General features: G+C 46.0%; 7 protein-coding genes and 2 pseudogenes across 12 annotated transcripts; 1 reads left to right on the top strand and 8 right to left on the bottom strand.

Moving 5' to 3' along the window:
* Positions 1-8: 8 nt before the first annotated feature.
* Positions 9-1,293, top strand: LOC136187493 (tRNA methyltransferase 10 homolog A-like). The gene is made up of 7 exons (XM_065975134.1): positions 9-216; positions 274-383; positions 442-513; positions 564-726; positions 778-836; positions 890-995; positions 1,056-1,293. The coding sequence occupies exons 1-7, from the start codon at positions 48-50 to the stop codon at positions 1,205-1,207; spliced, it is 831 nt and encodes a 276-aa protein (XP_065831206.1). The 5' UTR covers positions 9-47; the 3' UTR covers positions 1,208-1,293.
* Positions 1,055-2,198, bottom strand: LOC136187402 (methionine adenosyltransferase 2 subunit beta-like). Its single transcript, XM_065975025.1, has 2 exons — positions 2,071-2,198; positions 1,055-2,023 (listed from the first exon to the last, which is right to left on the bottom strand). Exons 1-2 carry the CDS (start codon positions 2,188-2,190, stop codon positions 1,232-1,234), a joined length of 912 nt encoding a protein of 303 aa, XP_065831097.1. The 5' UTR covers positions 2,191-2,198; the 3' UTR covers positions 1,055-1,231.
* A 36-nt stretch (positions 2,199-2,234) lies between these two features.
* Positions 2,235-7,136, bottom strand: LOC136185921 (uncharacterized). The gene is made up of 16 exons (XM_065973172.1): positions 7,090-7,136; positions 6,932-7,035; positions 6,776-6,874; positions 6,623-6,721; positions 6,475-6,573; positions 6,318-6,416; positions 6,167-6,265; positions 6,014-6,112; positions 5,866-5,964; positions 5,718-5,816; positions 5,561-5,659; positions 5,414-5,512; positions 5,269-5,367; positions 3,214-5,200; positions 2,760-3,149; positions 2,235-2,707 (listed from the first exon to the last, which is right to left on the bottom strand). The coding sequence occupies exons 1-16, from the start codon at positions 7,097-7,099 to the stop codon at positions 2,421-2,423; spliced, it is 3,867 nt and encodes a 1,288-aa protein (XP_065829244.1). The 5' UTR covers positions 7,100-7,136; the 3' UTR covers positions 2,235-2,420.
* A 19-nt stretch (positions 7,137-7,155) lies between these two features.
* LOC136190030 (methionine adenosyltransferase 2 subunit beta-like) lies at positions 7,156-8,344 on the bottom strand. Its single transcript, XM_065978141.1, has 2 exons — positions 8,224-8,344; positions 7,156-8,176 (listed from the first exon to the last, which is right to left on the bottom strand). The coding sequence occupies exons 1-2, from the start codon at positions 8,341-8,343 to the stop codon at positions 7,385-7,387; spliced, it is 912 nt and encodes a 303-aa protein (XP_065834213.1). The 5' UTR covers position 8,344; the 3' UTR covers positions 7,156-7,384.
* Positions 8,345-8,382: 38 nt separating this feature from the next.
* On the bottom strand, positions 8,383-13,141 carry LOC136188947 (uncharacterized). Its single transcript, XM_065976804.1, has 5 exons — positions 11,980-13,141; positions 11,361-11,918; positions 9,340-11,299; positions 8,874-9,278; positions 8,383-8,824 (listed from the first exon to the last, which is right to left on the bottom strand). The coding sequence occupies exons 1-5, from the start codon at positions 12,595-12,597 to the stop codon at positions 8,535-8,537; spliced, it is 3,831 nt and encodes a 1,276-aa protein (XP_065832876.1). The 5' UTR covers positions 12,598-13,141; the 3' UTR covers positions 8,383-8,534.
* Positions 13,142-13,213: 72 nt separating this feature from the next.
* Positions 13,214-13,896, bottom strand: LOC136196100 (methionine adenosyltransferase 2 subunit beta pseudogene; annotated as a pseudogene).
* Positions 13,897-13,933: 37 nt separating this feature from the next.
* On the bottom strand, positions 13,934-15,077 carry LOC136190132 (uncharacterized). Of its 3 annotated transcripts, none has more exons than XM_065978324.1 (6): positions 14,776-15,077; positions 14,678-14,712; positions 14,609-14,623; positions 14,529-14,565; positions 14,428-14,472; positions 13,934-14,346 (listed from the first exon to the last, which is right to left on the bottom strand). In XM_065978324.1, the coding sequence occupies exons 1-6, from the start codon at positions 15,068-15,070 to the stop codon at positions 14,063-14,065; spliced, it is 711 nt and encodes a 236-aa protein (XP_065834396.1). In that variant the 5' UTR covers positions 15,071-15,077; the 3' UTR covers positions 13,934-14,062. The 3 variants fall into 3 exon arrangements, with proteins under 3 accessions (XP_065834396.1, XP_065834319.1, XP_065834472.1); XM_065978247.1 differs by having other exon boundaries at positions 14,428-14,475; XM_065978400.1 differs by lacking the exon at positions 14,428-14,472.
* Positions 15,078-15,144: 67 nt separating this feature from the next.
* On the bottom strand, positions 15,145-18,335 carry LOC136189209 (arginine--tRNA ligase, cytoplasmic-like; annotated as a pseudogene).
* A 156-nt stretch (positions 18,336-18,491) lies between these two features.
* LOC136189299 (monocarboxylate transporter 4-like) lies at positions 18,492-23,008 on the bottom strand. Of its 4 annotated transcripts, XM_065977409.1 has the most exons (13): positions 22,723-23,008; positions 22,597-22,674; positions 22,462-22,536; positions 22,336-22,404; positions 22,162-22,239; positions 22,013-22,090; positions 21,865-21,960; positions 21,634-21,808; positions 21,057-21,561; positions 20,086-21,000; positions 19,321-19,880; positions 18,877-19,246; positions 18,492-18,754 (listed from the first exon to the last, which is right to left on the bottom strand). In XM_065977409.1, exons 10-13 carry the CDS (start codon positions 20,384-20,386, stop codon positions 18,561-18,563), a joined length of 1,425 nt encoding a protein of 474 aa, XP_065833481.1. In that variant the 5' UTR covers positions 20,387-21,000; positions 21,057-21,561; positions 21,634-21,808; positions 21,865-21,960; positions 22,013-22,090; positions 22,162-22,239; positions 22,336-22,404; positions 22,462-22,536; positions 22,597-22,674; positions 22,723-23,008; the 3' UTR covers positions 18,492-18,560. The 4 variants fall into 4 exon arrangements, with proteins under 4 accessions (XP_065833481.1, XP_065833330.1, XP_065833408.1 ...); XM_065977258.1 differs by having other exon boundaries at positions 20,086-21,561; XM_065977336.1 differs by having other exon boundaries at positions 20,086-21,576.
* Between the last annotated feature and the right edge of the window lie 19 nt (positions 23,009-23,027).

Genomic DNA, 23,027 nt, shown 5'->3' on the forward strand with positions numbered 1-23,027 from the left:
GGTAGGATTGTAAACACTGCGGCAAAGAGTCGTCAAATTTTGCCTCCATGGACGAAGACACTGGTTCCGTTCCTACGGAGCCAGTGTCTAAAAGCGAAAGAAAGCGCTTGAGAAAGCGGGAACGATGGATGGAGGCAAAGAAACGCCGAAAAGCGACGCGAAAGGAAAAGAGGAAAGCCTCCAATGCAAGACGAATAGCAGAAGGAAGACCAAGCTGTCAGGAAGCCCACTACACATCAAACGAACGAACGAATGCATGACGCTCACTCTTAGATCGGATTGAGAGACGAATGATAAAAGAAAAGGAATCAAGTATTCCATCTCCGTCTGATATGCAAACAGTCGTCATTGATCTGAGCTTTGACGACTTGATGGAGGACAGGGTGCAGAAATCAGTGACCTAGGTATATTTCATTCATTAGACGTCTGCTCTTTTCCTAGAATATTAAAAAGCTTGTCAATCAGATACAGCGCAGCTACGCGTGCAACAGACGCGCCGTGCGCCCAATGAACGTACGTTGCAGGAGTCGAGTCCGCGCGGATGTCTTATCCCCGTTCTTTAGCTTCACTTGACCGACTTCGGAGGTAAAACCGAAGCGAAGATGATCGAATCTGCTCCGGGATACACCAGCTGGAACGTTCACATCCACAAAGAGTCCTATCTGGATATTTTTGAAAAGGAAAACTTGGTCTATTTGACGTCCGAATCGGATCAGGTTATGACAGGTGAAAAGTAATTAATGTACATGCACTCCACATTGTCAAGACACATTATAGAGTTGGACTTGAGAAAGGTCTACATCATAGGCGGTCTCGTGGATCATAATCACCATAAGGTGAGCAACGGATCTGCACTAAATGAGAAGTAGCACGACTAATCCTTTCGCAGGGGCTCTGTTACAAGAAGGCCATGGAAGCTGGCATCGGCCACGCACAACTGCCCATAGCAGAGTACATACGGCTAGCGTCTCGATCCGTTCTCACAGTGAATCACGGTCAGCAATGAACTTGAGTCTTGATTACCAATGGAAGAGAAAGGGTTCGTCTTACCGCAGTGTTCGAAATTCTGTCCGCTTTCGAGGAAAGCAAGGACTGGCGCGAAGCATTCAGAAGAGTCATACCAGAGAGGAAAGTAGCCAAGGGCAAGGAGCAATCGAAGGACACCCCTTCCATCGTAGACACCGACAAAGAAAAAGAAGAAACATGAAAAACAATTATTAGTCAAGACGTTTTACCCTAATTTCGATAACAAATTCTCCTTCAATGATAGAATTCCATCTCGAAATGACGTTTTCTGCCCAATACCGAGCTCTTCCAAACGCGACGTATCCAACTGACTATTATAGGGCCGCGGCGCGCCTTTCGACGGCTCCTTATTCGCAACCACGTGCTCGGCAGGCAAATCGAACAGCTTCGCCATCTCGACAGCCATATCGTACTTCGTCATCTCGTCGGGCCCACTCCAATGATAGACCCCTCGAACCGAATCCGAACCGACAAGCCGCTTGTCGGCAATCTGACGACAAACGACGGCAACGTCATCGACGCTCGTCGGATACCGACGCTCGTAATCCGACATGACGGCCGGCTTTTTGACGCGAGCCACGGCATCGAGCAGAACGGTGACGGCCGACTCGGCAAGCGTTTCCACGCGACCGTACAGAACGGGCACGCGTAGAACGATTGCTGACGGATCGTGTCGCTGAGCGGCTCGTTCGCTGGCGAGCTTCGATATGCCGTATTTGTTGAGCGGGTTTGGTTCGTCCGTAGGCGCGTACGGCGGATGCGTGCCGTCGAATACGTAGTCGGTGCTCAGGTAGATTGTGCTCGTGCGTGGAGCGTGTTTTGCTGTGTATTTTGCCAGTGTTGTTGTCGCGTCGACGTTGATGCGTGTCGTTTCCGTTTCGTTGCGTTCGACGACGTCCGGACGTCGTTCGGCTGCCGAGTGGACGATTATCGACGGGGAGAAGTCGTCTAGGAGACGATTCGTCGACGTTTCGTCGCGAAGGTCCACTTTTCGGAGCTGCGAGGAACATTTTCGGGGTGCGGAACGTTTTCGCGAGCGTTTACCGAGCCCGTAGCGCGTGAGAATGCAGTGCCAAGCACTTCCCAGCCATTCGATTCAAATTGACGAACGAGAGAACGGCCGAGAAGGCCAGAAGCGCCCGTAATCAAGACCTTCTTCGACATTCCTCGAGTTGTGATCACGTGTTATCTGCCAATAACTTGAATGCACATTTTTCCACATAAAGAAAGTTCAGCAGCTAGAAAAGGTAAATAAAAAAGCCCCATACAAATATTGTTTAGCTGTACAGTTGTAAAGACGTAATTGTATAAAAAGACTGAAGAAAACATGCGACCCGATTCTATATACTGTTTGCGGAAAAAGAAAAGGAAACAATACAGTAGTGAGACACTTACTACGAAGCATTCTCCTTGTAAGCAGATTCAATAATGTCTCTGTGAATGCCGCACTTTTCACAAGCTCGAATAAGAGCATTTACCGTTGCCGCTTTTTGACCGCATTCTGCCCTCCAATCCTCTATGACCATCACAGCCCGAACGAGATTCTCATCAGACTTTTCTTTGTACTGTGATATGGCATTGATTTTTCGTTCCAAAAAGACCGCGAGCTTCTGCCATTTCGCTTCTACTAGGCTCGCGACAACTTGAATGAGAGAAGGGTTGATCTCTTTAGGAAGCGCATCTGCAGAATGAAGCAGACATGATCATGCCCAAAAGCAATTCTGTTTTTTTACCTTGAGGTGAAGCATTGATGAGTTGGTTCCCAAACCAACAGTTAATTCTAAGAAACTCTTCTGGCTTTACAGTCAGTGGTTCATCAGATGGATTATAGAGCCTGGCATTTTCTGGTGAATAACCCCCATCCTCATTGATTATTACACAAAGACTTCCGGGATCAATACCAAACTCGTTGTCCGCACTAACGGCCTTCTTTGTTTGACAGCATATGCTATACTTGAAGCCTCTCATTCCTTGCCGACAAACACTCTCCATATGTTGACACAACTCCTTCTTGATTGAAGCCAAGAAGTCTTTGCTTATCTTTTTTGGATCTTCTTCATTGACGAAACAAATCGTCAGAGAGACCCATTTACCTCTACCGTGATACAACAATTCAACTTTAACTGTAAAAAAGAATACAAGAGACGTGTATAGTAGTCGCTTTGATAGTAAACATTGGGCGTATACCTTCTACAGACGAGTCTTTATCTTGAGCCAGAAAGATGCACTGATGACGTGACAGTCGCGGTTTACTTGGATACACTTTGAGAAAGCGAGTTATAAGACGGAAGAAAAGGCATTCCGGGACGAATTTTAATTTTTTCGGAAGGACAATGAGAGGAGCTGGAAGACCATGACGAGCGGAAGGCTGCGAGTTTGATAGACTTTCCCAATGAGTAGGAGAAGGCAGAAAAGGCGTTCTCAGCATCGACGGAACATAGAATTCAATTTGGGGCGATCCTTCAACCGGCGTGATGACGTCAAGAAGTTCCAGAAGTCGTACAATTAGTCTATTTTCGTCTTCAATTTGCTCCTGATTAGCGACTTTCAAATCGTAAGAGAGGGCAACCCGCATTTGTTTGAGACGATACTTCATCAAGTCATTAGACATCACTCCGCTCTTTTTTAGAATTCTCCACTTTGGCTCCATCAATGGACCCGGCTCTGCAGCTGTCACAAACGCTGACAATGCTTTAATCACCCATTCAGGGCTCGTGAATACAACGTCTTTCAAACCGTCCACTTCCGGGTAATAGAGAATCGATCCAACGTTTGCTAGATATTTCAGCGCCACTTCGACTTCGTCATGACTTGAAATATTGCAGATAGCTAGATACTGGGCGAGATCTGCTATTTCGTCAACTTTAGCCACAACCGTTTTCATGTCTTTGCTCCAACGGAATAGAAGACGTTCAAGGTAAACCCAGTATAGAGGCTGTTTTTTCATGCCTTTCCAATAGGTCATCGTCATGCGATCTACTCGGTCTCGAATTTCATTGACACCATTGCAAGGAGATTCTGATCCGGACACGGAATTGTCTATAAGAAAAATTCTATTGACAAAATGAGCCATCTCGCGGAAAACGTCATCGTCCTCCTTTACTCCGCGTTTTTTCGGCAAGACAATATGTTTCACGAATTCGCTGTCACTAAGGAGTTGCTCAAAGAGTCTTTCTTGCTCACTCAGCCATTCTTTTACAGACGCTGAATCAGAAAATCTTTCTTTGTCAATGTCCAAGACATCTCGATGAGAACCAATTGCGAAGACAGGAGGAGGACGCACATCCTCATCCCTGCCCAGCCAATGCTCGCCTATTTTTGTCTCTTCGTGGGCCGCTGTAATTGAGCCAAACCAGTACAAAGGAAAGTCTCCATTTGTGCAAATCCAGCCCAATTCGTTTGTCTGGTTTATTACTTTGCCATCCGATGATCGATGAAACGACTGCACTTTCTTGGACAGCGATTTTGATATGTCCATTACAACCATGTATATGGTCAACCCAAATGTTGTATTGTCTGGCATGAGAGCCGAATGAGTGGCGAGATAAACTTCTTGTCCACCCAAGTCCCATATATCGCGAACTCCCAAGGCTCGTCTCCTGAGTTCTTCTTCACTCGGTTTATCTTCGAGGTACCTGTGTACTAGTCGTTGTTGATCGGGTGTAAGCGTTTTCGCCTCCAAGCCAACAGCTTTCAAATCATTATTTATTACTTCATCTGGGCTTGTCATTTCCGGAGAATTTTTACTCTCTGGTAATATTTCTGCTTCTTCTGCGTCATCTGATTCATCTAATTCGGTGTCAAGGTCTTTTGATTGTTTGGAAAAATCAGACGAGCTCTCTTGCGTGCTCTTTGATTCCGACATCTGCCGCTTCATGCGATAGCAACCCTGAGCAACAAGCGAGTCCAAGTGATCCTTGCTATCTGTAGCCTTCCAGCCCCTTGCTGCTGTGTGCGTCATTTCCACGACCGCTCCTTCCGTGCTCGCTTTGTTTCTCTCAAACGGCCTGTTCAAAAGTGAATCGACAAGACACGACTTTCCAACTCCGTCTTGACCGACGACTATGACATGAGAACGATTCACCGTCACAGAGCCGCGTTTTAGAGCCTCGTCATAAATTTCTTGAAAACGGTCTTCGTACAAAGGCAAACTTTCGTCTTTCCCTACATCGACCTAATATAAACAGTCAATCACAGGCAATCAGAAGACTTTAGGTGCATGAAGCCGCGGTAGGAAGATACCTGTAAAGTTTGTCTTCCTGTCGCAGTGAAATTTTTTAGAAGAGCAACAACGTCATCTCGATTGCTGTGCTTAGCTTCAAGAAGAGGTGTCCTATCAAACTATTGCCCATGTTATATGGTATACGCAAAACGGTAATATTGTTACTTTATTCTTCACTTCAATATCAGCTTTAGCTAAAATCAGGAACTCGGCCGTTTTAGCGTGTCCTTCCCGACACGCCAAATGAAGTGGCGTATCACCATCCTAAACATTCATAAAGTACACGTCAATTGCGGCCACGATATCCAGTACGTTGTTTGGTTCATTGACACTGAGTCCAGTATCAGCAAGCTGTGTGGCGATTTTCGAATGACCCTGAGAACAAGCAAGTGTCATTGCTCCATCGCCTCCCTACAGTCCACTGTTAATAACCTCTGCATTTATGTCTAATCCATAATCCATTGCTTACTTTGTCCTTTGCGGACGTGTTGCAGCCTTCTTCAATGAGAACGCGCATTACTTCTGGGTTTCCATTAAAAGCAGTACGAAGAAATGGAGTCATTCCCCACTAAAGTTAGCCCGTAAATAAATGCTTAAAGAAGAAAATTTTTCAGGACCTTATCTACTGCTTCCAGTCTGGCTCCAGCTAAAACTAGGATCCTGACAATTTCAACATGTCCTTTTTGACATGCCCAGTGAAGCGATGTGTAGCCATTCTGAAAATTCTTACATAATTCGCCTAAACTGGCGGTCATGTCCCAATACCTGACTGATTTCATTGACATCGAGTCCCATTTCAATAAGCTGCTTTGCGATTTCTACATAACCGCTTTGACTTGCTAGAGCTAAAGCTCCATGACCTTTCTACAAACCTTGTAGTAATACTAAGACCAATTACAATCAATTCCTGTTATTTACGTAAGTTCTGGAAACAATGTTGCAACCGTGTTCAAAAAGAACACTCATTACGCCTGGTTTTCCGTTGAGAACGGCTCGAAGAAAGGGCGTCATTCCATCCTTAATTAAGACATTCCTTGAGAATTCAGCCCATTTTCAACCTAATCAAGACCTTATCCCGAGCTTCAACGTCAGCTCCAGCTGAAATAAGGTAGCTAGCGATTTCAGCGTTCCCTTCTCGACAGGCCCAATGAAGTGAAGTGTGACCGTCCTTTGCGTTCATAAACGACAAGAAGTCATGTACCTTTCAATCTATCACGTTCTAATACCGCATGAACTTCGTTGACGTCAAGCCCCATGTCAACAAGTCGCTCTGCAATTTTCAAATGACCCATTGCGCTCGCAAGGGCCAGCGCTCCATCGCCTCTCTACTCTCCATTATTAGGTATTCCTAAATCTTTAACTGCTACCACTAACATCGTCTCTTGCTTTAATGTTGCAACGATGTCGACGAAGCACATTAATCACTTTCAATTTTCCACTTGAAACAGCTTTTAGAAAAGGAGTTGCTCCCAACTGATATAGCAAGATATGAAAAATACTTCATAGCCATAGCAAACTTATAATAACCTTATCCAAAGTTTCGACGTTAGCTCCAGCTGAGATAAGGTACTCAGCAGTTTCATCATGTCCATTTTCACATGCCGCGTGAAGGGACTCCGCTCCCCACTACAAGCAAGGCAGCTAGAGTTTAGACTATAGATACCAAGATCACTTTCGCTGTACTTCGCTTGATGCGTCTTTCAAACTTTCCGAGTAGCTACGGATCACGTCATAGTCACGATGCCTGCTCAAAGGAGAGCCTGCAACCACTGCCGCCAGTTTCACTCCTACATTATTATCTCTAGTTTCACGGCTATCTGTACCACACTCTTATAAAGTACTGTCATCCATAGTGGTCGAGTAGCTCTTGCAGTCCCTGGCTGTCGGTCCACCGAAACCCGTATGTGTAAATAAATAAAATCTGTGATCTCTTGGAAGACACATTGGCAAACAAAAGAACGACCAAAAAAGCTCCATTTTTTGACAAAGACAAAAACTGATCAAGAGAACTGCCGAGAAGGCTAAAGACTGCTTTGGTTGACTACGTGATAGTAAGCGCAGCTAAATACTTATTTTCAAACGTACAGCACCGCTGCCTTGAAGAAAAATATAAAAACAATTATAAGACAAGACGTATTACCCTAATTTTGATAACAAATTCTCCTTCAATGATAGAATTCCATCTTGAAATGACGTTTTCTGCCCAATACCGAGCTCTTCCAAACGCGACGTATCCAACTGACTATTATAGGGCCGCGGCGCGCCTTTCGACGGCTCCTTATTCGCAACCACGTGCTCGGCAGGCAAATCGAACAGCTTCGCCATCTCGACAGCCATATCGTACTTCGTCATCTCGTCGGGCCCACTCCAATGATAGACCCCTCGAACCGAATCCGAACCGACAAGCCGCTTGTCGGCAATCTGACGACAAACGACGGCAACGTCATCGACGCTCGTCGGATACCGACGCTCGTAATCCGACATAACAGCCGGCTTTTCGACGCGAGCCACGGCATCGAGCAGAACGGTGACGGCCGACTCGGCAAGCGTTTCCACGCGACCGTACAGAACGGGCACGCGTAGAACGATTGCCGACGGATCGTGTCGCTGAGCGGCTCGTTCGCTGGCGAGCTTCGATATGCCGTATTTGTTGAGCGGGTTTGGTTCGTCCGTAGGCGCGTACGGCGGATGCGTGCCGTCGAATACGTAGTCGGTGCTCAGGTAGATTGTGCTCGTGCGTGGAGCGTGTTTTGCTGTGTATTTTGCCAGTGTTGTTGTCGCGTCGACGTTGATGCGTGTCGTTTCCGTTTCGTTGCGTTCGACGACGTCCGGACGTCGTTCGGCTGCCGAGTGGACGATTATCGACGGGGAGAAGTCGTCTAGGAGACGATTTGTCGACGTTTCGTCGCGAAGGTCCACTTTTCGGAGCTGCGAGGAGCATTTTCGGGGTGCGGAATGGTTTCGCGAAGGTTTACCGAGCCCGTAGCGCGTGAGAATGCAGTGCCAAGCACTTCCCAGCCATTCGATTCAAATTGACGAACGAGAGAACGGCCGAGAAGGCCAGAAGCGCCCGTAATCAAGACCTTCTTCGACATCTTGTTGTGATCACGTGATTGTAGTTCGTCTGGCAATACAGTACATGATATTTAGTTCAACATCAATAGCTTGTGGCTACACAAAAAAAGACGATAAAAATATTGGCCAGTTTCTTGCCCAGACGACCTAATTCTAATTTAGGTAAATAGAATAAAGGCAACTGTACCGTACTATAGGGTATAGCATAACGTTACTGTGACTGTTTCTCTCTGTAAGCCTTTTTGACGTAATTTCTGTGAATACCGCACATTTCACAAACTCCAAGAAGAGCATCTACCGTCGCCGTCTTTTGGTCGCATTTTGCAACCCAACCCTCTATGACCATCATGGCCCGAATGAAGTTGTCTTTAGACTTTTCTTGGTATTGCGGTAGGTCACGGGCATTTAGTCCCAAATTAACAGCAAATTCTTCCCAATTTGCCTTGACTAGGGTCGCCACAAGGCGAATGAAAGACTTGTCGATCTTCTTAGGAAGTGCATCTACAACGAAACGAATATGATCAAGTCTAACGCATTTCTGACATCTTACCTTGAGATGATGATAATCTAGCAGTGAGAAGTTGGCGCCCGAACCAACAGTTGATTTGGAAGTCATCTCGCTTTACAGCCAGTGGTTCACCAAATGGATTATAGAGTTTAGGAATTTTTGATGGCGGTGAAGAGCCACAATCCTCGTCCAAGGTCACAGGAAGACTTTTGAAATCAATGCCAAACTCCTCGTCTTTACGAACGGCTTTCTTTGTTTGACAGCAGATACTATACTTGAAGCCTCTCATGCCTTGCTGACAAACACTTTTCATTTGTTTGCACAACTCATTCTTGATTGTGGCCAAGAACTGTTTACTTATGTTTTCGGGGTCCTCTTCTTCATCAATGAAATGAATTGTCAGAGCGACCCATTTGCCTCGACTGTGATACAACAATTCGACTTCAACTGGAAGCAGAAAGCAAGAAAAATTACAGATATGCGATTTCAAATAAATGATGTCGCGTACCTTCTACTGGCGAGTCTTTATCTTGAACCAGGAAGATGCACTGATGACGAGAAAGCCGCGGTCTATTCGGATACACCTTGAGGAAACGGATTATGAGACGGAAGAAGAGGCATTCTGGGACGAATTTTAGTTTTGTTGGAATTACGATGAGAGGACCGGGGAGATTGCAACGAGAAGGCTCCGAGTCGGATGAAGTGAGATGTTCCCAATAAGTAGGAGAATACAGAAACGGCGTTTTCAGCATTGAAGGAACATAAAAGTCGGTTTTGGGTGATCCTTCAACCGGCGTGATGACGTCAAGAAGCTCCAAAAGTCGCACAATTAGTCTATTTTCGTCTTCAATTTTCTTTTCGAAATCGCTAGAGTGGACACCCCGCATTTGTTCGAGACGATGCTCCATCAAGTCATTAGACATTACGCCGTTCTTTTTTAGATCTATCCACTTTTGCTCCAAAAATGGGCCCGGCATTGCAGCTGTCACAAACGCTGACAGTGCTTTAATCACCCATTCAGGGCTCGTGAATACAACGTCTTTCAAACCGTCCACTTCCGGGTAATAGAGAATCGCTCCAACGTTTGCTAGATATTTCAGCGCCACTTCGACTTCGTCACGACTTGAAATATTGCAGATAGTTGGATTCTGAGCGAGATCTGCTATTTCGTCAACTTTAGCCACAACCGTTTTCATGTATTTGCTCCAACGGAATAGAATAATTTCAAGGTAAACCCAGAAAAGAGGCTGTTTTTTCATTCCTTTCCAATACGTCGTCGTCATGCGATCCACTCGGTCTCGAATTTCATTAACACCTTTACAAGGAGGCTTTGACTTTGACCCGGACGCGGAATTGTCTACAAGAAAAATTCTTTTGACAAAATGAACCATTTCGCAAAAGTCTTGATCGTCTTCCTTAACTCCGCGTTTCTTCGGTAAGACAATGTGTTTCATAAAGTCGCTGTCACTAAGAAGTTGCTCAAAGAGTTGTCCTTGGCCCCTCAGCCACTTTTCTACAGACGCTGAATCAGGGAACTTCTTCTTGTCGCTGTCTAAGACGTCTCGGTGAGAACCAATTGCAAAGACAGGAGGAGGAGCCACCTCCTCGTCCTTGCCTAGCCAATGGTCGCCTCTACTCATCTCTTCGTGCGACGCGGTAATTGAGCCAAACCAGTACAGAGGGTAGTCTCCATTTGCGTAAATCCAGCCTAATTCGTCTGTCTGGTCTATTACTTCGTCCGATGATCGATGGAACGACCGCGCTTTATCGGACAGCGATTTTGAGATGTCCATTACAATCATGTACATAGACAACCCAAACATTTCACTGTCTGGCATGAAAGCCGAATGAGTTGCGAGGTAAACTTCTTGACCACCCAAATCCCATATATCGTGGAGGCCAAAGCTTCCTTTGCTAAGATCTTCTTCACTCGGTTTATTCTTGAGTAAACTGTTCACCAGTTGTTGCTGATTAACTGTAAGCGTTTTCGCCTCTTCGCCAACTGCTTTCAAATCACCTTCTAATGGTTTGACCGATTCCGCGTCTACTGTAGAAGTGCTAGTAGTGGCGTGACGCTTGGCTTCTTCTGCTTCTTCTGCTTCTTCTGCTTCTTCCGCTTTTTCTGACTGTCGTTTGACAAAATGAGACGGCTCAGACGATTTTTTCTGCGTGCTCTTCGATGCCGACTGCTGCCTATTCATGCGATAGATACCCTGTGCAATAAGCGGATCTAAGTGGTCCCTGTTGTCAGTAGCAACCCAGCCGCTTGCTGCTGTGTGGGTCATTGCCACAGCCGCTCCTACTGTACTCGCTTTACCTTTCTCAAAGGGTCTGTTCAAAAGTGAATCAACAAGACACGATTTGCCCGCGCCGTCTTGACCAACAACAGTGACACGACAACGATTTACTGTTACCGAGCCGCGTTTTAGAGCATCGTTATAAATTTCTTGAAAACGGTTTTCGCCGACCTAAATAATACCAGAAAAAACTACATGAATAACAACGATTCATGTTATTTGTTAGGCACACCTCTTTGAAGCCGGGAAAAAGGAAGCTGCGGCCTTTGATCACGTGGCACACAAAGGCAGTCGCAGACGCAGTGCAATATCCTTGAAAAAATCTCATTTTTGATCTTCCTGTGCCCAAATCAGAGACCCCTTTTGCAAAGAGAGCCATTGTGTTGTTGAGATTGCCCATGACGCTGTGCATAAAGGAATAGCCTTCCATATCGTAACCAATCAATTTTCTCTGTCCGACAGATTCTGCAGCTTTCTCAAAGTCGACTGCTACATCGCCCGAAAAGATGCCATTTGTGTGAATTTTGGGCATTCTTTGATACTTTGGAAAGACGGTGTGTCCTTTTGGTGATCTCTCAGAATTTTGTTCCACGTACTTCTGCCCAGCGTCAGTGCGTGAAAGGACGTCATCATATTGGCCTTTGACGCGGATGTAACCTTCGTTTTTCAATTTTTCAACTGCTTCGACGATGGCCTCGTCTGGCACGCATTCACCATCGTTTCTCCATTCAGGATGACCTTCGTCAATCTCTTTGAAGATCTTCTCCAGTTTTACCTCGTCGGAAGGAATCTATTAGCGCGGAGAGTGAAAGTGAGAAAGTGCTATATCGCATCAATATATAACATTGCACCTTTGACAAAATAAAGTCTTGAAGGTAAATGGGAGAGGGCGTATCTTTCATATCGTCAGGTATAAGGCTCATCCACGGGCACTCTCCAATGACGCCAACAGGCCTGACGATCGTTTTCATAATCTCTTCAAGAGAGACCATTTGAGCGTCGACGGATCGCTTGCTACCCTCGAACTCTTTTCTCGCGTCGCGAAAGAAGAAGGGAACGAGAACGTCGCCGAGTTCGACTTCCTTGTCGTTTCCGGCCGCTATTCCAACCATGACGATCATCGACGGATTGAGAGTCGTGTGGGAGATGTTGTTGACTAACTGCGCGGCCGCTTCGCGACCCATCTCGATGGGAATCACCAAGCCGATTCTAAGCGGCGATTCCTCGCCCTCGTTGAACTCATTCCATTCGATGTAATACAAGATGACCATCAATTGTCTGGTTCCGATCTTGAAGCAGTCGATGGGGCCCTCGAATGTGGAATTGGTTACGTGCTCCAACACCTTTCGAGCGGCTTTGAATTCGTTTGGTGTTGAGGCGACGACGCAAAGATCGACTCGCCCGCTATAAGGCATTCTTGGACGTGGCAGGCGGATCACTGTACAGATTGTTAGTCTTAGTCTGTACATTGATGCAATAGCCAATCACAGATGGAGCAGCTAATTATGTCATTAGGACAGCGTTGTTAGTCTGTAATTACATTGATGCAATAGCCAATCACAGATGGAGCAGCTAATTATGTCATTAGGACAGCGTAATGCAATTTGCTTGATCTATATTTAGCATTCGTAGCATTCCCCGTTTTTTTTGTGGCATTCGCTCGTTTTTGCGCAAATTGATATGCGATTGGCTGTTGCATCACAACAAGGGAATCGCGCTCTACTACTTCCCCATGACAGACATATGAGAGAACACTACTTTTTGTGTCCACTGAACAGATGTGTCTGCTATAAAGTGACTACTAAATTCAGGAGGTTCCTACTGAAAATCCCATCCAACTGTCCGTCCCTCACTTCAAGAAATACCATCTAACTGGGCTGCCGTATGTGGCGGCTCCTTTTCTTTTAGGACTTTCTTTTATTAGAGCTACTTGCTTTGTAGGACTCGCTTCCAAGGACCTAAGGAACAGAGCAATGACAATTACGTCCAGTAAATCAGAAAACAGCTGTGGCCTCTTGTTCCGGAAGAGCAAACAGTCAGTGAGTGGGTTTCCACTTTCATACAAAGGTGAAGAGGAAAGTCAGATCAACGAGGGTCTTCTCGTGACTCGGCAATTTGACGACATACGACGGCAACGTCATCGAAGCTCGTCGGATACCGACGCTCGTAATCCGACATAACAGCCAGCTTTTCGACGTGAGCACAGCATCATAGATATCTTATAAATCTATGACGGCAGACGGCCGACTCGGCAAGCGTTTCCACGCGACCGTACAGAACGGGCACACGAAGAACGATTGCCGAAGGATCGTTGACGAGCTTCGCTATGCCGTATTGGTTGAGCGGGTTCGGTTCGTCCGTAGGCGCCTACGGCGGACGCGTGCCGTCGAATACGTAGTCGGAGATTATCTAGATCGTGCTCGTTCGTGAAGCGTGTTCCGTCGTGTATTTCGCTAGTGTTGTTGTCGCGTCGACGTTGATTCGTGTCGTTTCCACGTTTCGTTGCGTTCGACGACGTCCGGACGTCGTTCTGCTGCCGAGTGGACGATTATCGACGGGGAGAAGTCATCTAGGAGACGATTCGTCGACGTTTTCGTCGCGAAGGTCCACTTTTCGGAGCTGCGAGGAACATTTTCGGGGTGCGGAATGGTTTCGCGAGCGTTTACCGAGCCCGTAGCGCGTGAGAATGCAGTGCCAAGCACTTCCCAGCCATTCGATTCAAATTGACGAACGAGAGAACGGCCGAGAAGGCCAGAGACCTTCGACATCTTGTTGTGATCACGTGATAGCCTTCATATCTGCCAATAGTGTAACTTGAATGCATATTTGTCACATAAGAAAAAAGTTCCAGCAGCTACAAGCTAACTAAAAATCGCTCGTAAAAATGATGTACCGGATTCTATGCAGAAAAAGAAAAAGGAAACGAATTGTACTCTACAAAACATTCGCCTTGTAAGCAGCTTCAATGTTGTCTCTGTGAATGCCGCACTTTTCACAAGCTTGAATAAGAGCAGTTACCGTTGCCCCTCGACCGCGTTCTGCTACCCAATCCTCTATGACCATCATAGCCCGAACGAGATTCTCATCAGACTTTTCTTTGTACTGTGATATGGCATTGGTTTTTCGTTCCAAAAAGACCACGAGCTTCTGCCATTTTGCTTCTGCTATGGTAGCGACAACGCGAATGAGAGACTCGTTGATCGCTTCAGGAAGCACGCCTGCGAAATACATAAAAGAGATGATAAGATAATGCAAGAGGGAAACTACATCCACACAAGTTTGTACGTTTGCCTAAATACCGTTTATCATCGTGTTTTGTAGGCGAGAAAAAGCCAGGCCAGACTCTACTGCAGCCCTGATGCTAAAAATATCGGGATAGAGTGCCTAGTACACTGCCTACCTGCCCATTTTGGGTTGTGGCTGCCGCTGGCTATGCCCTAAACTAATATTTGAAGTCGTCTACACATTTGTATCCCAAACCTTCTTCGAGTCAACCTAAATACAGTATCTTGTCAACTAAATGCGCCACTGGGTATACTGAGTCTTTACATCGACGCCGGTGGTATTACTGACGGCTTCTCCTACTAAATTGCCGGAAAAAAAAGTGCTGATAATTACTGAATGTTACACTCCAAAGGCTCACTAACCGGGATTGGCTTGAAGTACACTCAAAACAGTTTCTCCTCCGTCGACCTCTCGAAGCGCTTGGCAGAAACTGTCATACGCTGGTTTCGGTGTCTTCTTCAGAAGGGTGATCACGTCCCTTGCGGCTTCAGTATCGCCGTCGTTTTTCCTCCTTCTGCGGACGCTCTCATAGTTTTCGTCGGTTAGAAGGTTCTTTGCCTGAAGTTTATCAAGCAGGGGCCCACTAAGAAGGCCGCTGAGAAGTTGTACAACGTCGGCCTGAGCACGTTGAAGGGTTTTCCACCCAGGATCGGCCATGAAAGCAGATACGGGAGGTCACGAAGCTGTGATGGACATCTATCATTACATCCCATTACATCCAGGGAGGCATAGACGTTTTATATCTAATCAAAATACTACAATAAGAGAACCACCGAGAAGTCCCAAAAACTCGGAAGAAGGCTGCTTTGATTACGTGATAGTAAGCCCAGCTAAAAACTTATTTCAAAAGTACAGCACCGCTGCCTTTGTTTAATTAAAAACTAACTTAAAAAAAGATGGACCATGTTGTTTCTACTCGACTTTTTGAACTATTCTCTGCAGAGAACGACAACACAAGTAAGTGCACATGTGAATACCTAGTCTGAATCAATATTTACCCTTTCATTGATTTTCTGAGCCACTCTGGCGCTGACACTTCCTTGCTGTTGCTACCGGATTTCTCGTGAATAACCATAGCTTTTGGCTGGGGCTTAGCCTGGGACTCGGCGCGTTCGTTGAATGATACTCCTTGCTCGTCCTTTTCTTTGCAGCCATCGCTACTAAAGCTGCCGTAGAACCAATGTCTGGCTGACTGGTTTTCTTCTTATAAGGAAGAGTGGCACTGCTGCCTATGCCCTCAGACTTGATAGATTGTCTCTTCTGCAGCTCCTGCTGCCTAAAAAACAAACGTCAATCAGAACAGCAGTCAATAAGATAACTTAAGAATTCCAATAACAGGAAAACAGAGGGATTGAACCACCGTGAAACCTCTGAATAATGGTCCCACTGAAAGAGATTACTACTGGTTATAGAAATCCCGTCTAACTGCCTGCAGCTGCCCCTCACAAAATTAGAAATACCATCTGGTTTCTCACCAATTGGATTGCTGTGGTAGTTCCTTTTCTTTAGGACTTTCTGTGGGCGTTTCTTGCTTCGTGGGACTCCCTGGTACGGACTGGTCCTAAAGAACAGAGTAAAGACAACTATGCCCAGTAAATTAGAAAACAACCGCGGTCTCTTGTTCCTCGGCAACGGCTCTTTCTGGACTAGCAAACCGTGCACCCAACTGACGTACAGAAGAGGCGTGGACGCGGGCGTAGCGACATTCTTTCCGCACGTGTAGACACCCAAAAGCCGGGGGCAACGTCGCTCTCTGTTCTGTTCATCCACGACGAGTATTGAATTTTTTTCTATCGGAAATCACGTGATCAGAAAACATAATTATTCATTGACTACACTCACTTGTCTGCCAAATCCAACGTGATCGATCCGAGTGTGTTCCGGGTTGTAATAGCAGGCAACTCGCGCGGCGGAGAATATCAGGCAAAAATGATGCCCCTATATATAGATTAGAGTATAGAAAAAAATATCTTTTCTCTAAACCCTCTGTCTCCTGAACCTGGCCAGAATCGACGACGTAGATGAGCCAGTCGCCCTTTTCGTCGTGAACGCGCTGTCTCACCGCCGCCATATCCGACGTGTCGTACGTGAATCCGCCGTCTGATTTTGCAATCGTCAACAGAACGGTATCCTCGGGAACAAACAGCACCGTTCGTCCGTCTTCGACAACGGCAATACCTAGAAAGCCCAAATGGTATACATATAATAATCGTTGGACTTTTCGAACCTTTATCTTTGAGTTCTTCCACTAGTCCAGGCATCATCGGCTGATAGAACGATTCGCCGCGCTCCTTGATCTTCACGTCTAGCCTTTCGTATATGAGAGCAAACTCTGTATATGAGAAAGAATCGCTCAACGAAAAGTCTTTGTTTAGTCGAGGCCAAATACGAACCTTTTCGCGATACGTCACAGATCAAATTCCACGCTTTCTGTGAGTTCGCGTCGCCCTTCTGCAGCAAGACCACGTCTGCATAAGCTCTCTTCTTGAATTGCTCGTCATCGTCAAAGCGTTTTTTTGACTCCTACACGGAAACAGTGTGATCATCAAATTTATCAGGGGGCTTCTGTCAAAAATGCCTTGTAGAATTTTTGCAGATCTCCAATTGGCGGCGAAACCGTCGCGTAATTGGGAAACTGGTCTTTCAGATGAGCGATCAGCATTCCAAATTGAGTCCTCCAATCGCCAACATGATTCAACCTGAATCAATAAATCAATAAATCTATTTTGCTATGGCAACACATAATGACAAACCTCAGCACGTCGTGACCGAGATACTCGAGCATTCGACAGATGGATTCTCCAATGATCGTCGATCGCAGATGCCCGACGTGCATCTCCTTGGCAATGTACGGCGATGAGAAGTCGACGACGGCACGAACTCGACGGGCGGCGGTTCAACGCCGTTCTGAATAAGCTGCGAGACTCGGCCGGAAACGAATGACTTGCTAACGTGAAGATCGATGAAACCGGGACTGCGAATCGACGTCTTAGAGAGAAAAACATATAGGACGATGTATATTTGACATCGGTTCTCTTACGCTTTCAATCACGTCGCTTGAAGGAAAGACAGTCGACTATTTGATTAGCAATGTCTTTGGGAGAGAGATCTCTTCCAAAGCCTCGAAGCATCTGAAGAGAGAAAGAGTAAGACTAATCCTTTTACCCTCCCCTTACTTTGCTCATTCCCATTGCGCTGTTGCACTCATAGTCGGCGTCCCTTTTCGCAATGACGACCGACACGGGCGCCTTTGCCAGCGTCGGATAGGCCGTTCGAATTGCCGTGCGAAAGAGCGACGTCACGCGCGAGAGAACCGTTTCCGTGCGACCCATGCCGCGAGCTTTCTCTTCAGCTATGCTCTAAGAAGAGAAAGCTAAGACGTCCCATAATAAAAGGACTACTACTATGGCAACGATCTTCGTATGTTTTGAAATTCAGATTAGATGCATGCTATTGGAAGTACGCAATCTGTTAGTCTCTGATTCACTGTCCTCTGAGAGAGTCAGACTCACTGGACAATTAGAGGAATTCCCCAAATTCATTATAGAAAGGAGGATGTGAGTGCATGCGTGCGTATGTGCGTGTGTGTTGGGGGAACCCGGCTTGCTCTATTTTCTTTTACCCCCTACTACTGTTGTTGTAGACTAGTTCAGCAAAATAGCTCCTCCCCTCCTCCCACTTTTCGTACCCTTTTCAGATGCTGCCTTTGGTATTTGAGCTTGGCGTTGCGAGTGCGAAGTTCGTCGATCGTTTGGGACGACTGCGTTTGACCGTCGAGCGCCCTTTCGATCTCTTCGATTGCGAGCGAAGTTGGCGAACGATTCTCTTCTAAAACCCAAGGCCGTTTGTCGGTAGGAGAACGTTAGACGGGTCTCACGGCTTCTTCGGCGCGTTCGATGAAGGGCGCGAGGTCGGTAGCCATATGAACAGAAGAAAGAACGAAGAACACGAGGCGAGTCTCACCCGGATTGAGAAACAACACCCGTACGTGAGTGGTATGTGCATAACAACTCCTTATAGGGCTGGTGCACAGGGCGCGCTAAGTAAGGGTCACGAGAAGAAACTAGAAATAGATAGAGAGTAGTGAATACGGGACGCACGCAATAATCAAATAAACAACAAAGAAAAAATTACGGACGAGACTTTCCTAGTACTCAAAATCGGTGAGGGCGTTGTCGGCCCTATGAGCATTTTGTTCCGAGGTGACGACGGTGTCGACGGTATTGGGATACTTTCGAAGGAAATAGGGAACAGAAAGTAGCACGAGAAAACCCGAAGCAAAAGCCCCGCCTCCAAAATAGAACGAATACGTATAGGAGCACGTGGCATCATAAAGCCACCCTACACAAAAAAGAAATTTTCCAAATTAAAAACCGGTAAAGGTTTGATTTTTACATGTACATTAAAAATACATTGCTATAGGAAGAGAACACATGCAGGCTCTAGAGCAACATGCATCTTACCTGCGATTGGTGCCGCTATGATACTCGACGGTCCTTCGGAAAATATTGCCCAGCCAAGTGCTTGGGGAATCTGCTCTTTACGAACGACTCTTCCTACCACGTTCACAGGAAAAGACATGATAGCGCCCGAAAAGAGTCCATAGACAACCATAAAGGCTACGAAGCCGCCGTAGTTCGTTATGAACAGAGCGCCGAACACCGCAATGGCACAAGAGGCGACGCAGACTTCGAAAAGAAGAACTGAATTCAGTTTCTTGTGATTTGCAAAAAAGCCAATTATTATGCGACCGATTGCAGAACCAACGCCCATATAGATGACGAGATAATCAGCGTCTAATTGACTGACGCACAGATCGACGGCGTGGCGAATCTAAAGGCGGAAATAAAAACAATAAAATGCCTTAGACGTCATCGACAAGTTCACTATATATAATATATACTCACCATGTGCACTATAGGAACGGTGACGCCTAAATAAATGACGACATTTCCTATTAAATACAAAATAAAGGCCGGATTCTTCAAAAGCGAACGATCGAAAAATTGACGCCTTTTCTGAATGTTCGCCTCCTTTTTGAGTTCTCTATAAACAACGAGTGTCAACGCCGACGTGCCGAAGAAGCAAAAGCCGACAACGCGAAGATACCAACGCCAATTAAAGGTTTTTATGATAGCGTACGAAATTGGACCAAAGGCCGCCGTACCGACACCCATGCCGGACGTCGTGATGCCGTTCGCCACAGGCCCGTAGCCTCTTTTACGCCAGTGATTGGCTACTATGATAATGGAGCTCGGATAAAGAAAAGCGTAGCCCAGGCCTCCGAGGAGGCCGTAAGGTATGATAAACGTTAAAATCGACGGGGTAAACGACGCGGCAATGCATCCCACGCCAAATAGAAGGCCGCCAGTCGCAGCAATGATTCGCGGGCCAAAGCGATCGATGAGCATGCCAGACGGTTGGCAAAGAACCGTTGAAAAGAAAAAGTAAACTGACGATGTCCATGCTGGAAAAAAAACGACCAATCAATACTGGTTAATCAAATTAGATTCATGCAGGGGCGTAGACGAGGAAGCTATGCAGAGGGCCCCTTAGCCGAACAATACACAAGCTGCGCGCTTTTGTTGTGAAATTTTTCTGCGTACGACTGCATGCTGCGAACGCAAAACAAATACTATAAAACCGCGCCCTCCGCCTAAGTACATATATACCTGTGTTTCCTCGGCTCTGTCCAAATCCCCCGCAATTCGTGCCTATCGGAGCAGCTGACGTATGATTGCACGATTCGTGTTCGACTGTTTTGTTTAATGTGCAAGCGAACGATTTCGTGGAATTCCACCCGGTCACCGTCGACGCGTCATAAGCGTCATCACACGGTTTTTTGAGTAGCTCGTTGAAAAGGACGCCGGATGCGTAGCTCGTGCCGCCGACAAAAAAGAAAGCAATAAACGCAACGATGCCGACGATAATTGAGAATCGCAGTCGCCAGAGCTCAGCGAAAAAACTTGCCATTTTTAGTCAGAAACGCCGGGCGTGCAAAGGCATCTCACGTGACAATAATACGTAGTGTGTTTAATTAAAAGCTTCGTCTCCAGGTTCTCCCCGGATACTGTATCCGGGATCGGAGGAGAAGGGCCTGCATGGGACGAAGCTACTTTGTTTATCTGTTGAACTCTAGCGATTGTGGCCGCTGGCGCGTCCTAAACTTTAGGCTAAACTATATTACTCTCACTTTTAAAGCCGTCTTTTAGCTCACAAACGCCCGTGACGGAGAAGGGTAGTCACTTAATTGCGTCCACGTGACCACCCTTTTCCTGTAGTCTATCATTCCCATTAGCTGAATCAACTGCAACGTTGCTGCCAATAAGACCAAACCCCATCAGCTACGGTTTGAATCATTCTCTTTTCAGTTTGTTAGCAAGACCCTAAGTTTTGGGACTACGGCTTGAATAATCAATCATGAGTCAGGAAATGATTTAGGCTTAGCAAAATACGCGTGCTCCCCAAAACACACCAGGCATGGTTGATGCGCTAGGAGAAACGACGCATGTCGTTTGAGAATCGTCCGAGCACTGAACAAGAGCCGAACGTTTCTCATCAGCAATTACACCCAACTCCTTCAATCCCTAGACACAAACACATTCGAACTTTCCATCGACAGTATCGACTTTTCAAGCAATACTGTTCTTGACGGCACGGCACGCTCTCTTGATTCCCATTTGGATCCCAGTCTCGCGGGTCAGAACTAAAGGTGGCACGTACTTTCCACGGTGAATGTTTCATTGAAATCGTCCTTATTGACGCCGTACAGTAGGGGAAAGACGCGTTGGCTGCCCTTACTGGCGAACTTCGTGAAGAGAACGTCGAGAACGGTGTCGGCGTGTTTGACGCCGGTGTCTGTGCCGTCAGTCGTTTGTGAAGCTAAAGTGAGGAAGCTCGGTGTGACCAGCCAAACGCAGCAGTCCGGCGATTTCAGCGTAGGCCTGTGCGCTGATCCCCAGTCCAATTCGGAGTAAGGGGTCACTTTAGCGAAGAGTTCGAGCTGCTCGCGTAGATAGGATCCCGCCCCTGCCTGATCGTGCGACGCTGTGCAGTTCTGTTCTTCCTGTTTAAAGTCGCTTTCGAGTGGGCAACTCACTGTGGAAACGGAAGAAGTTTTTATACGTTCCCGTATGTGAGATGTAGACCTACACAGTAGTAGACTACAGTACAGCAGAGGGAGGCATCTTTAGAATGATGAATTGCCAGACAAAACTCACCGAATCAAGCTAGTTAACGTTCATTTCACAAAACGTAATAATGTCTGTCGTTTTGCCATTCGCTGCTATGCAGTGAGACAGCGGAAAGTCGACGTCCATGCAGGTGTCCAGAAAATTGCAAATCCACAGCAAATTTTTGTCGCATCTAAGAGGATAGTTTCCACGAGACAAATACCTGCACAAGAACGATTATACATATTCAGACAAATTGCGCACAGAAAAACGACTGACACTGTCACTCTTTTCCCCGACGTCTTGGCATTTTCACAAGCTACGCTTATTCCAGAGAACATGTCAATGGCTTGTAATTGACAAAAGTTAAGATTGCTAGAAATGAGATTTGAGTTAACATATTGCAAGAAAAACACCAGATACTCACATGAAAATAAGATCTCCACTGTTGACTTCAAGACTAAATTGCTCCAAGGATCTAAGTTCTTCATTCTCCGACAAGTCCCTAGAAAATTAGTACCACAATCAGTGAATGCATGAGAGAGAAAGAACAAATTAACTAATACTGTACCATACAAGTATCGAAGACGCCGCATTGTTGAAAACCATTTGATTCCCAAACCACTGGAGCTAATTGAATTGTTCCTAAACTCTCTATCGTAAACAAAGCAAAAATAATTAATAGCGGTCAGCCTTGTAGAACCACGGATTGTAGAGTCTATATACTCTACAATCCGTGGTAGAACTAACACGCTTGTTAATTCAACACAAGTAGACATTCCTGAAGGAATCTCTTTCAGCCCATTGCTTTGCATTGACCTAAATGTTTAGTAACAATTTTTAAAAAATATTTTTTAAAATAAGCACAAGTCTTACAGAACAGAAAGTAAAGGAATTTTGCAGACATCCGAAAAGTGAGAGATACTCGATATCTTGTTATTCTCAATGATTCTACAGAACATTGTTTCAAGTCAGCATCTACAGTACAGTACTTGACAGGTAATGGCATACAAGTTAGTCAATGCTCTGAGGTGAGAGAGTGGGGTCACCGAAAAATCGATATCTCCCAAATAGCTGTCACGAATGACTCTGTGAAAGACAGTTAAATTGCACATTAGCCTGAAATTGAAAGCTTACAAAATCCGAAAATTCTCGACTAAGCTATCGTTCACAAAAGAAAAATCGGGAACCTTCGTAAGCCGACTGCAGAAAATTTGGCCGTAATCTTTGTCCATAAGGCATTCTCCCAATGATCGTGCGGTGTAGAACGACAAAACGACTACAAAAAGAGCGATCTTTGTCATGAAGGAGACTCAAGGAATCACATGCGCAGTTTTTCTAGCACGTGAGCGTACAGATCACTCCGCACCGCGACCAACTTGAAAACGTGGCTGTACGTAATCACCAGGCACGGTCATAGACATAGCAAAAACATAGAATAT

The sequence above is a fragment of the Oscarella lobularis genome, chromosome 1, assembly GCF_947507565.1.
Source record: "Oscarella lobularis chromosome 1, ooOscLobu1.1, whole genome shotgun sequence".
In the NCBI taxonomy this organism is placed as follows: Eukaryota; Metazoa; Porifera; class Homoscleromorpha; order Homosclerophorida; family Oscarellidae; genus Oscarella; species Oscarella lobularis.

Coding starts and splice junctions, on each gene's coding strand:
- LOC136187493 (XM_065975134.1), top strand. CDS start 48: ATGGACGAAGACACTGGTTCCGTTCCTACGGAGCCAGTGTCTAAAAGC. Junction 217..273: donor AGCAGAAGGAAGACCAAGCT/GTCAGGAAGCCC, acceptor GCTCACTCTTAG/ATCGGATTGAGAGACGAATG. Junction 727..777: donor ATCGGATCAGGTTATGACAG/GTGAAAAGTAAT, acceptor GACACATTATAG/AGTTGGACTTGAGAAAGGTC.
- LOC136187402 (XM_065975025.1), bottom strand. CDS start 2,190: ATGTCGAAGAAGGTCTTGATTACGGGCGCTTCTGGCCTTCTCGGCCGT. Junction 2,024..2,070: donor TCTCACGCGCTACGGGCTCG/GTAAACGCTCGC, acceptor TGTTCCTCGCAG/CTCCGAAAAGTGGACCTTCG.
- LOC136185921 (XM_065973172.1), bottom strand. Junction 5,965..6,013: donor ATGTCAATGAAATCAGTCAG/GTATTGGGACAT, acceptor AAGAATTTTCAG/AATGGCTACACATCGCTTCA. Junction 5,513..5,560: donor GTGTCAATGAACCAAACAAC/GTACTGGATATC, acceptor ATGAATGTTTAG/GATGGTGATACGCCACTTCA.
- LOC136190030 (XM_065978141.1), bottom strand. CDS start 8,343: ATGTCGAAGAAGGTCTTGATTACGGGCGCTTCTGGCCTTCTCGGCCGT. Junction 8,177..8,223: donor TCTCACGCGCTACGGGCTCG/GTAAACCTTCGC, acceptor TGCTCCTCGCAG/CTCCGAAAAGTGGACCTTCG.
- LOC136188947 (XM_065976804.1), bottom strand. CDS start 12,597: ATGTACAGACTAAGACTAACAATCTGTACAGTGATCCGCCTGCCACGT. Junction 9,279..9,339: donor TAAAGACTCGCCAGTAGAAG/GTACGCGACATC, acceptor TTCTGCTTCCAG/TTGAAGTCGAATTGTTGTAT. Junction 8,825..8,873: donor TAGATTATCATCATCTCAAG/GTAAGATGTCAG, acceptor GTTTCGTTGTAG/ATGCACTTCCTAAGAAGATC.
- LOC136190132 (XM_065978247.1), bottom strand. CDS start 15,070: ATGGCCGATCCTGGGTGGAAAACCCTTCAACGTGCTCAGGCCGACGTT. Junction 14,713..14,775: donor TGTACTTCAAGCCAATCCCG/GTTAGTGAGCCT, acceptor CCGGCAATTTAG/TAGGAGAAGCCGTCAGTAAT. Junction 14,347..14,427: donor ACAAAACACGATGATAAACG/GTATTTAGGCAA, acceptor TGTATTTCGCAG/GCGTGCTTCCTGAAGCGATC.
- LOC136189299 (XM_065977409.1), bottom strand. CDS start 20,386: ATGGCAAGTTTTTTCGCTGAGCTCTGGCGACTGCGATTCTCAATTATC. Junction 19,247..19,320: donor CCGTTCCTATAGTGCACATG/GTGAGTATATAT, acceptor TTCCGCCTTTAG/ATTCGCCACGCCGTCGATCT. Junction 18,755..18,876: donor CATAGCGGCACCAATCGCAG/GTAAGATGCATG, acceptor TTTTTTGTGTAG/GGTGGCTTTATGATGCCACG.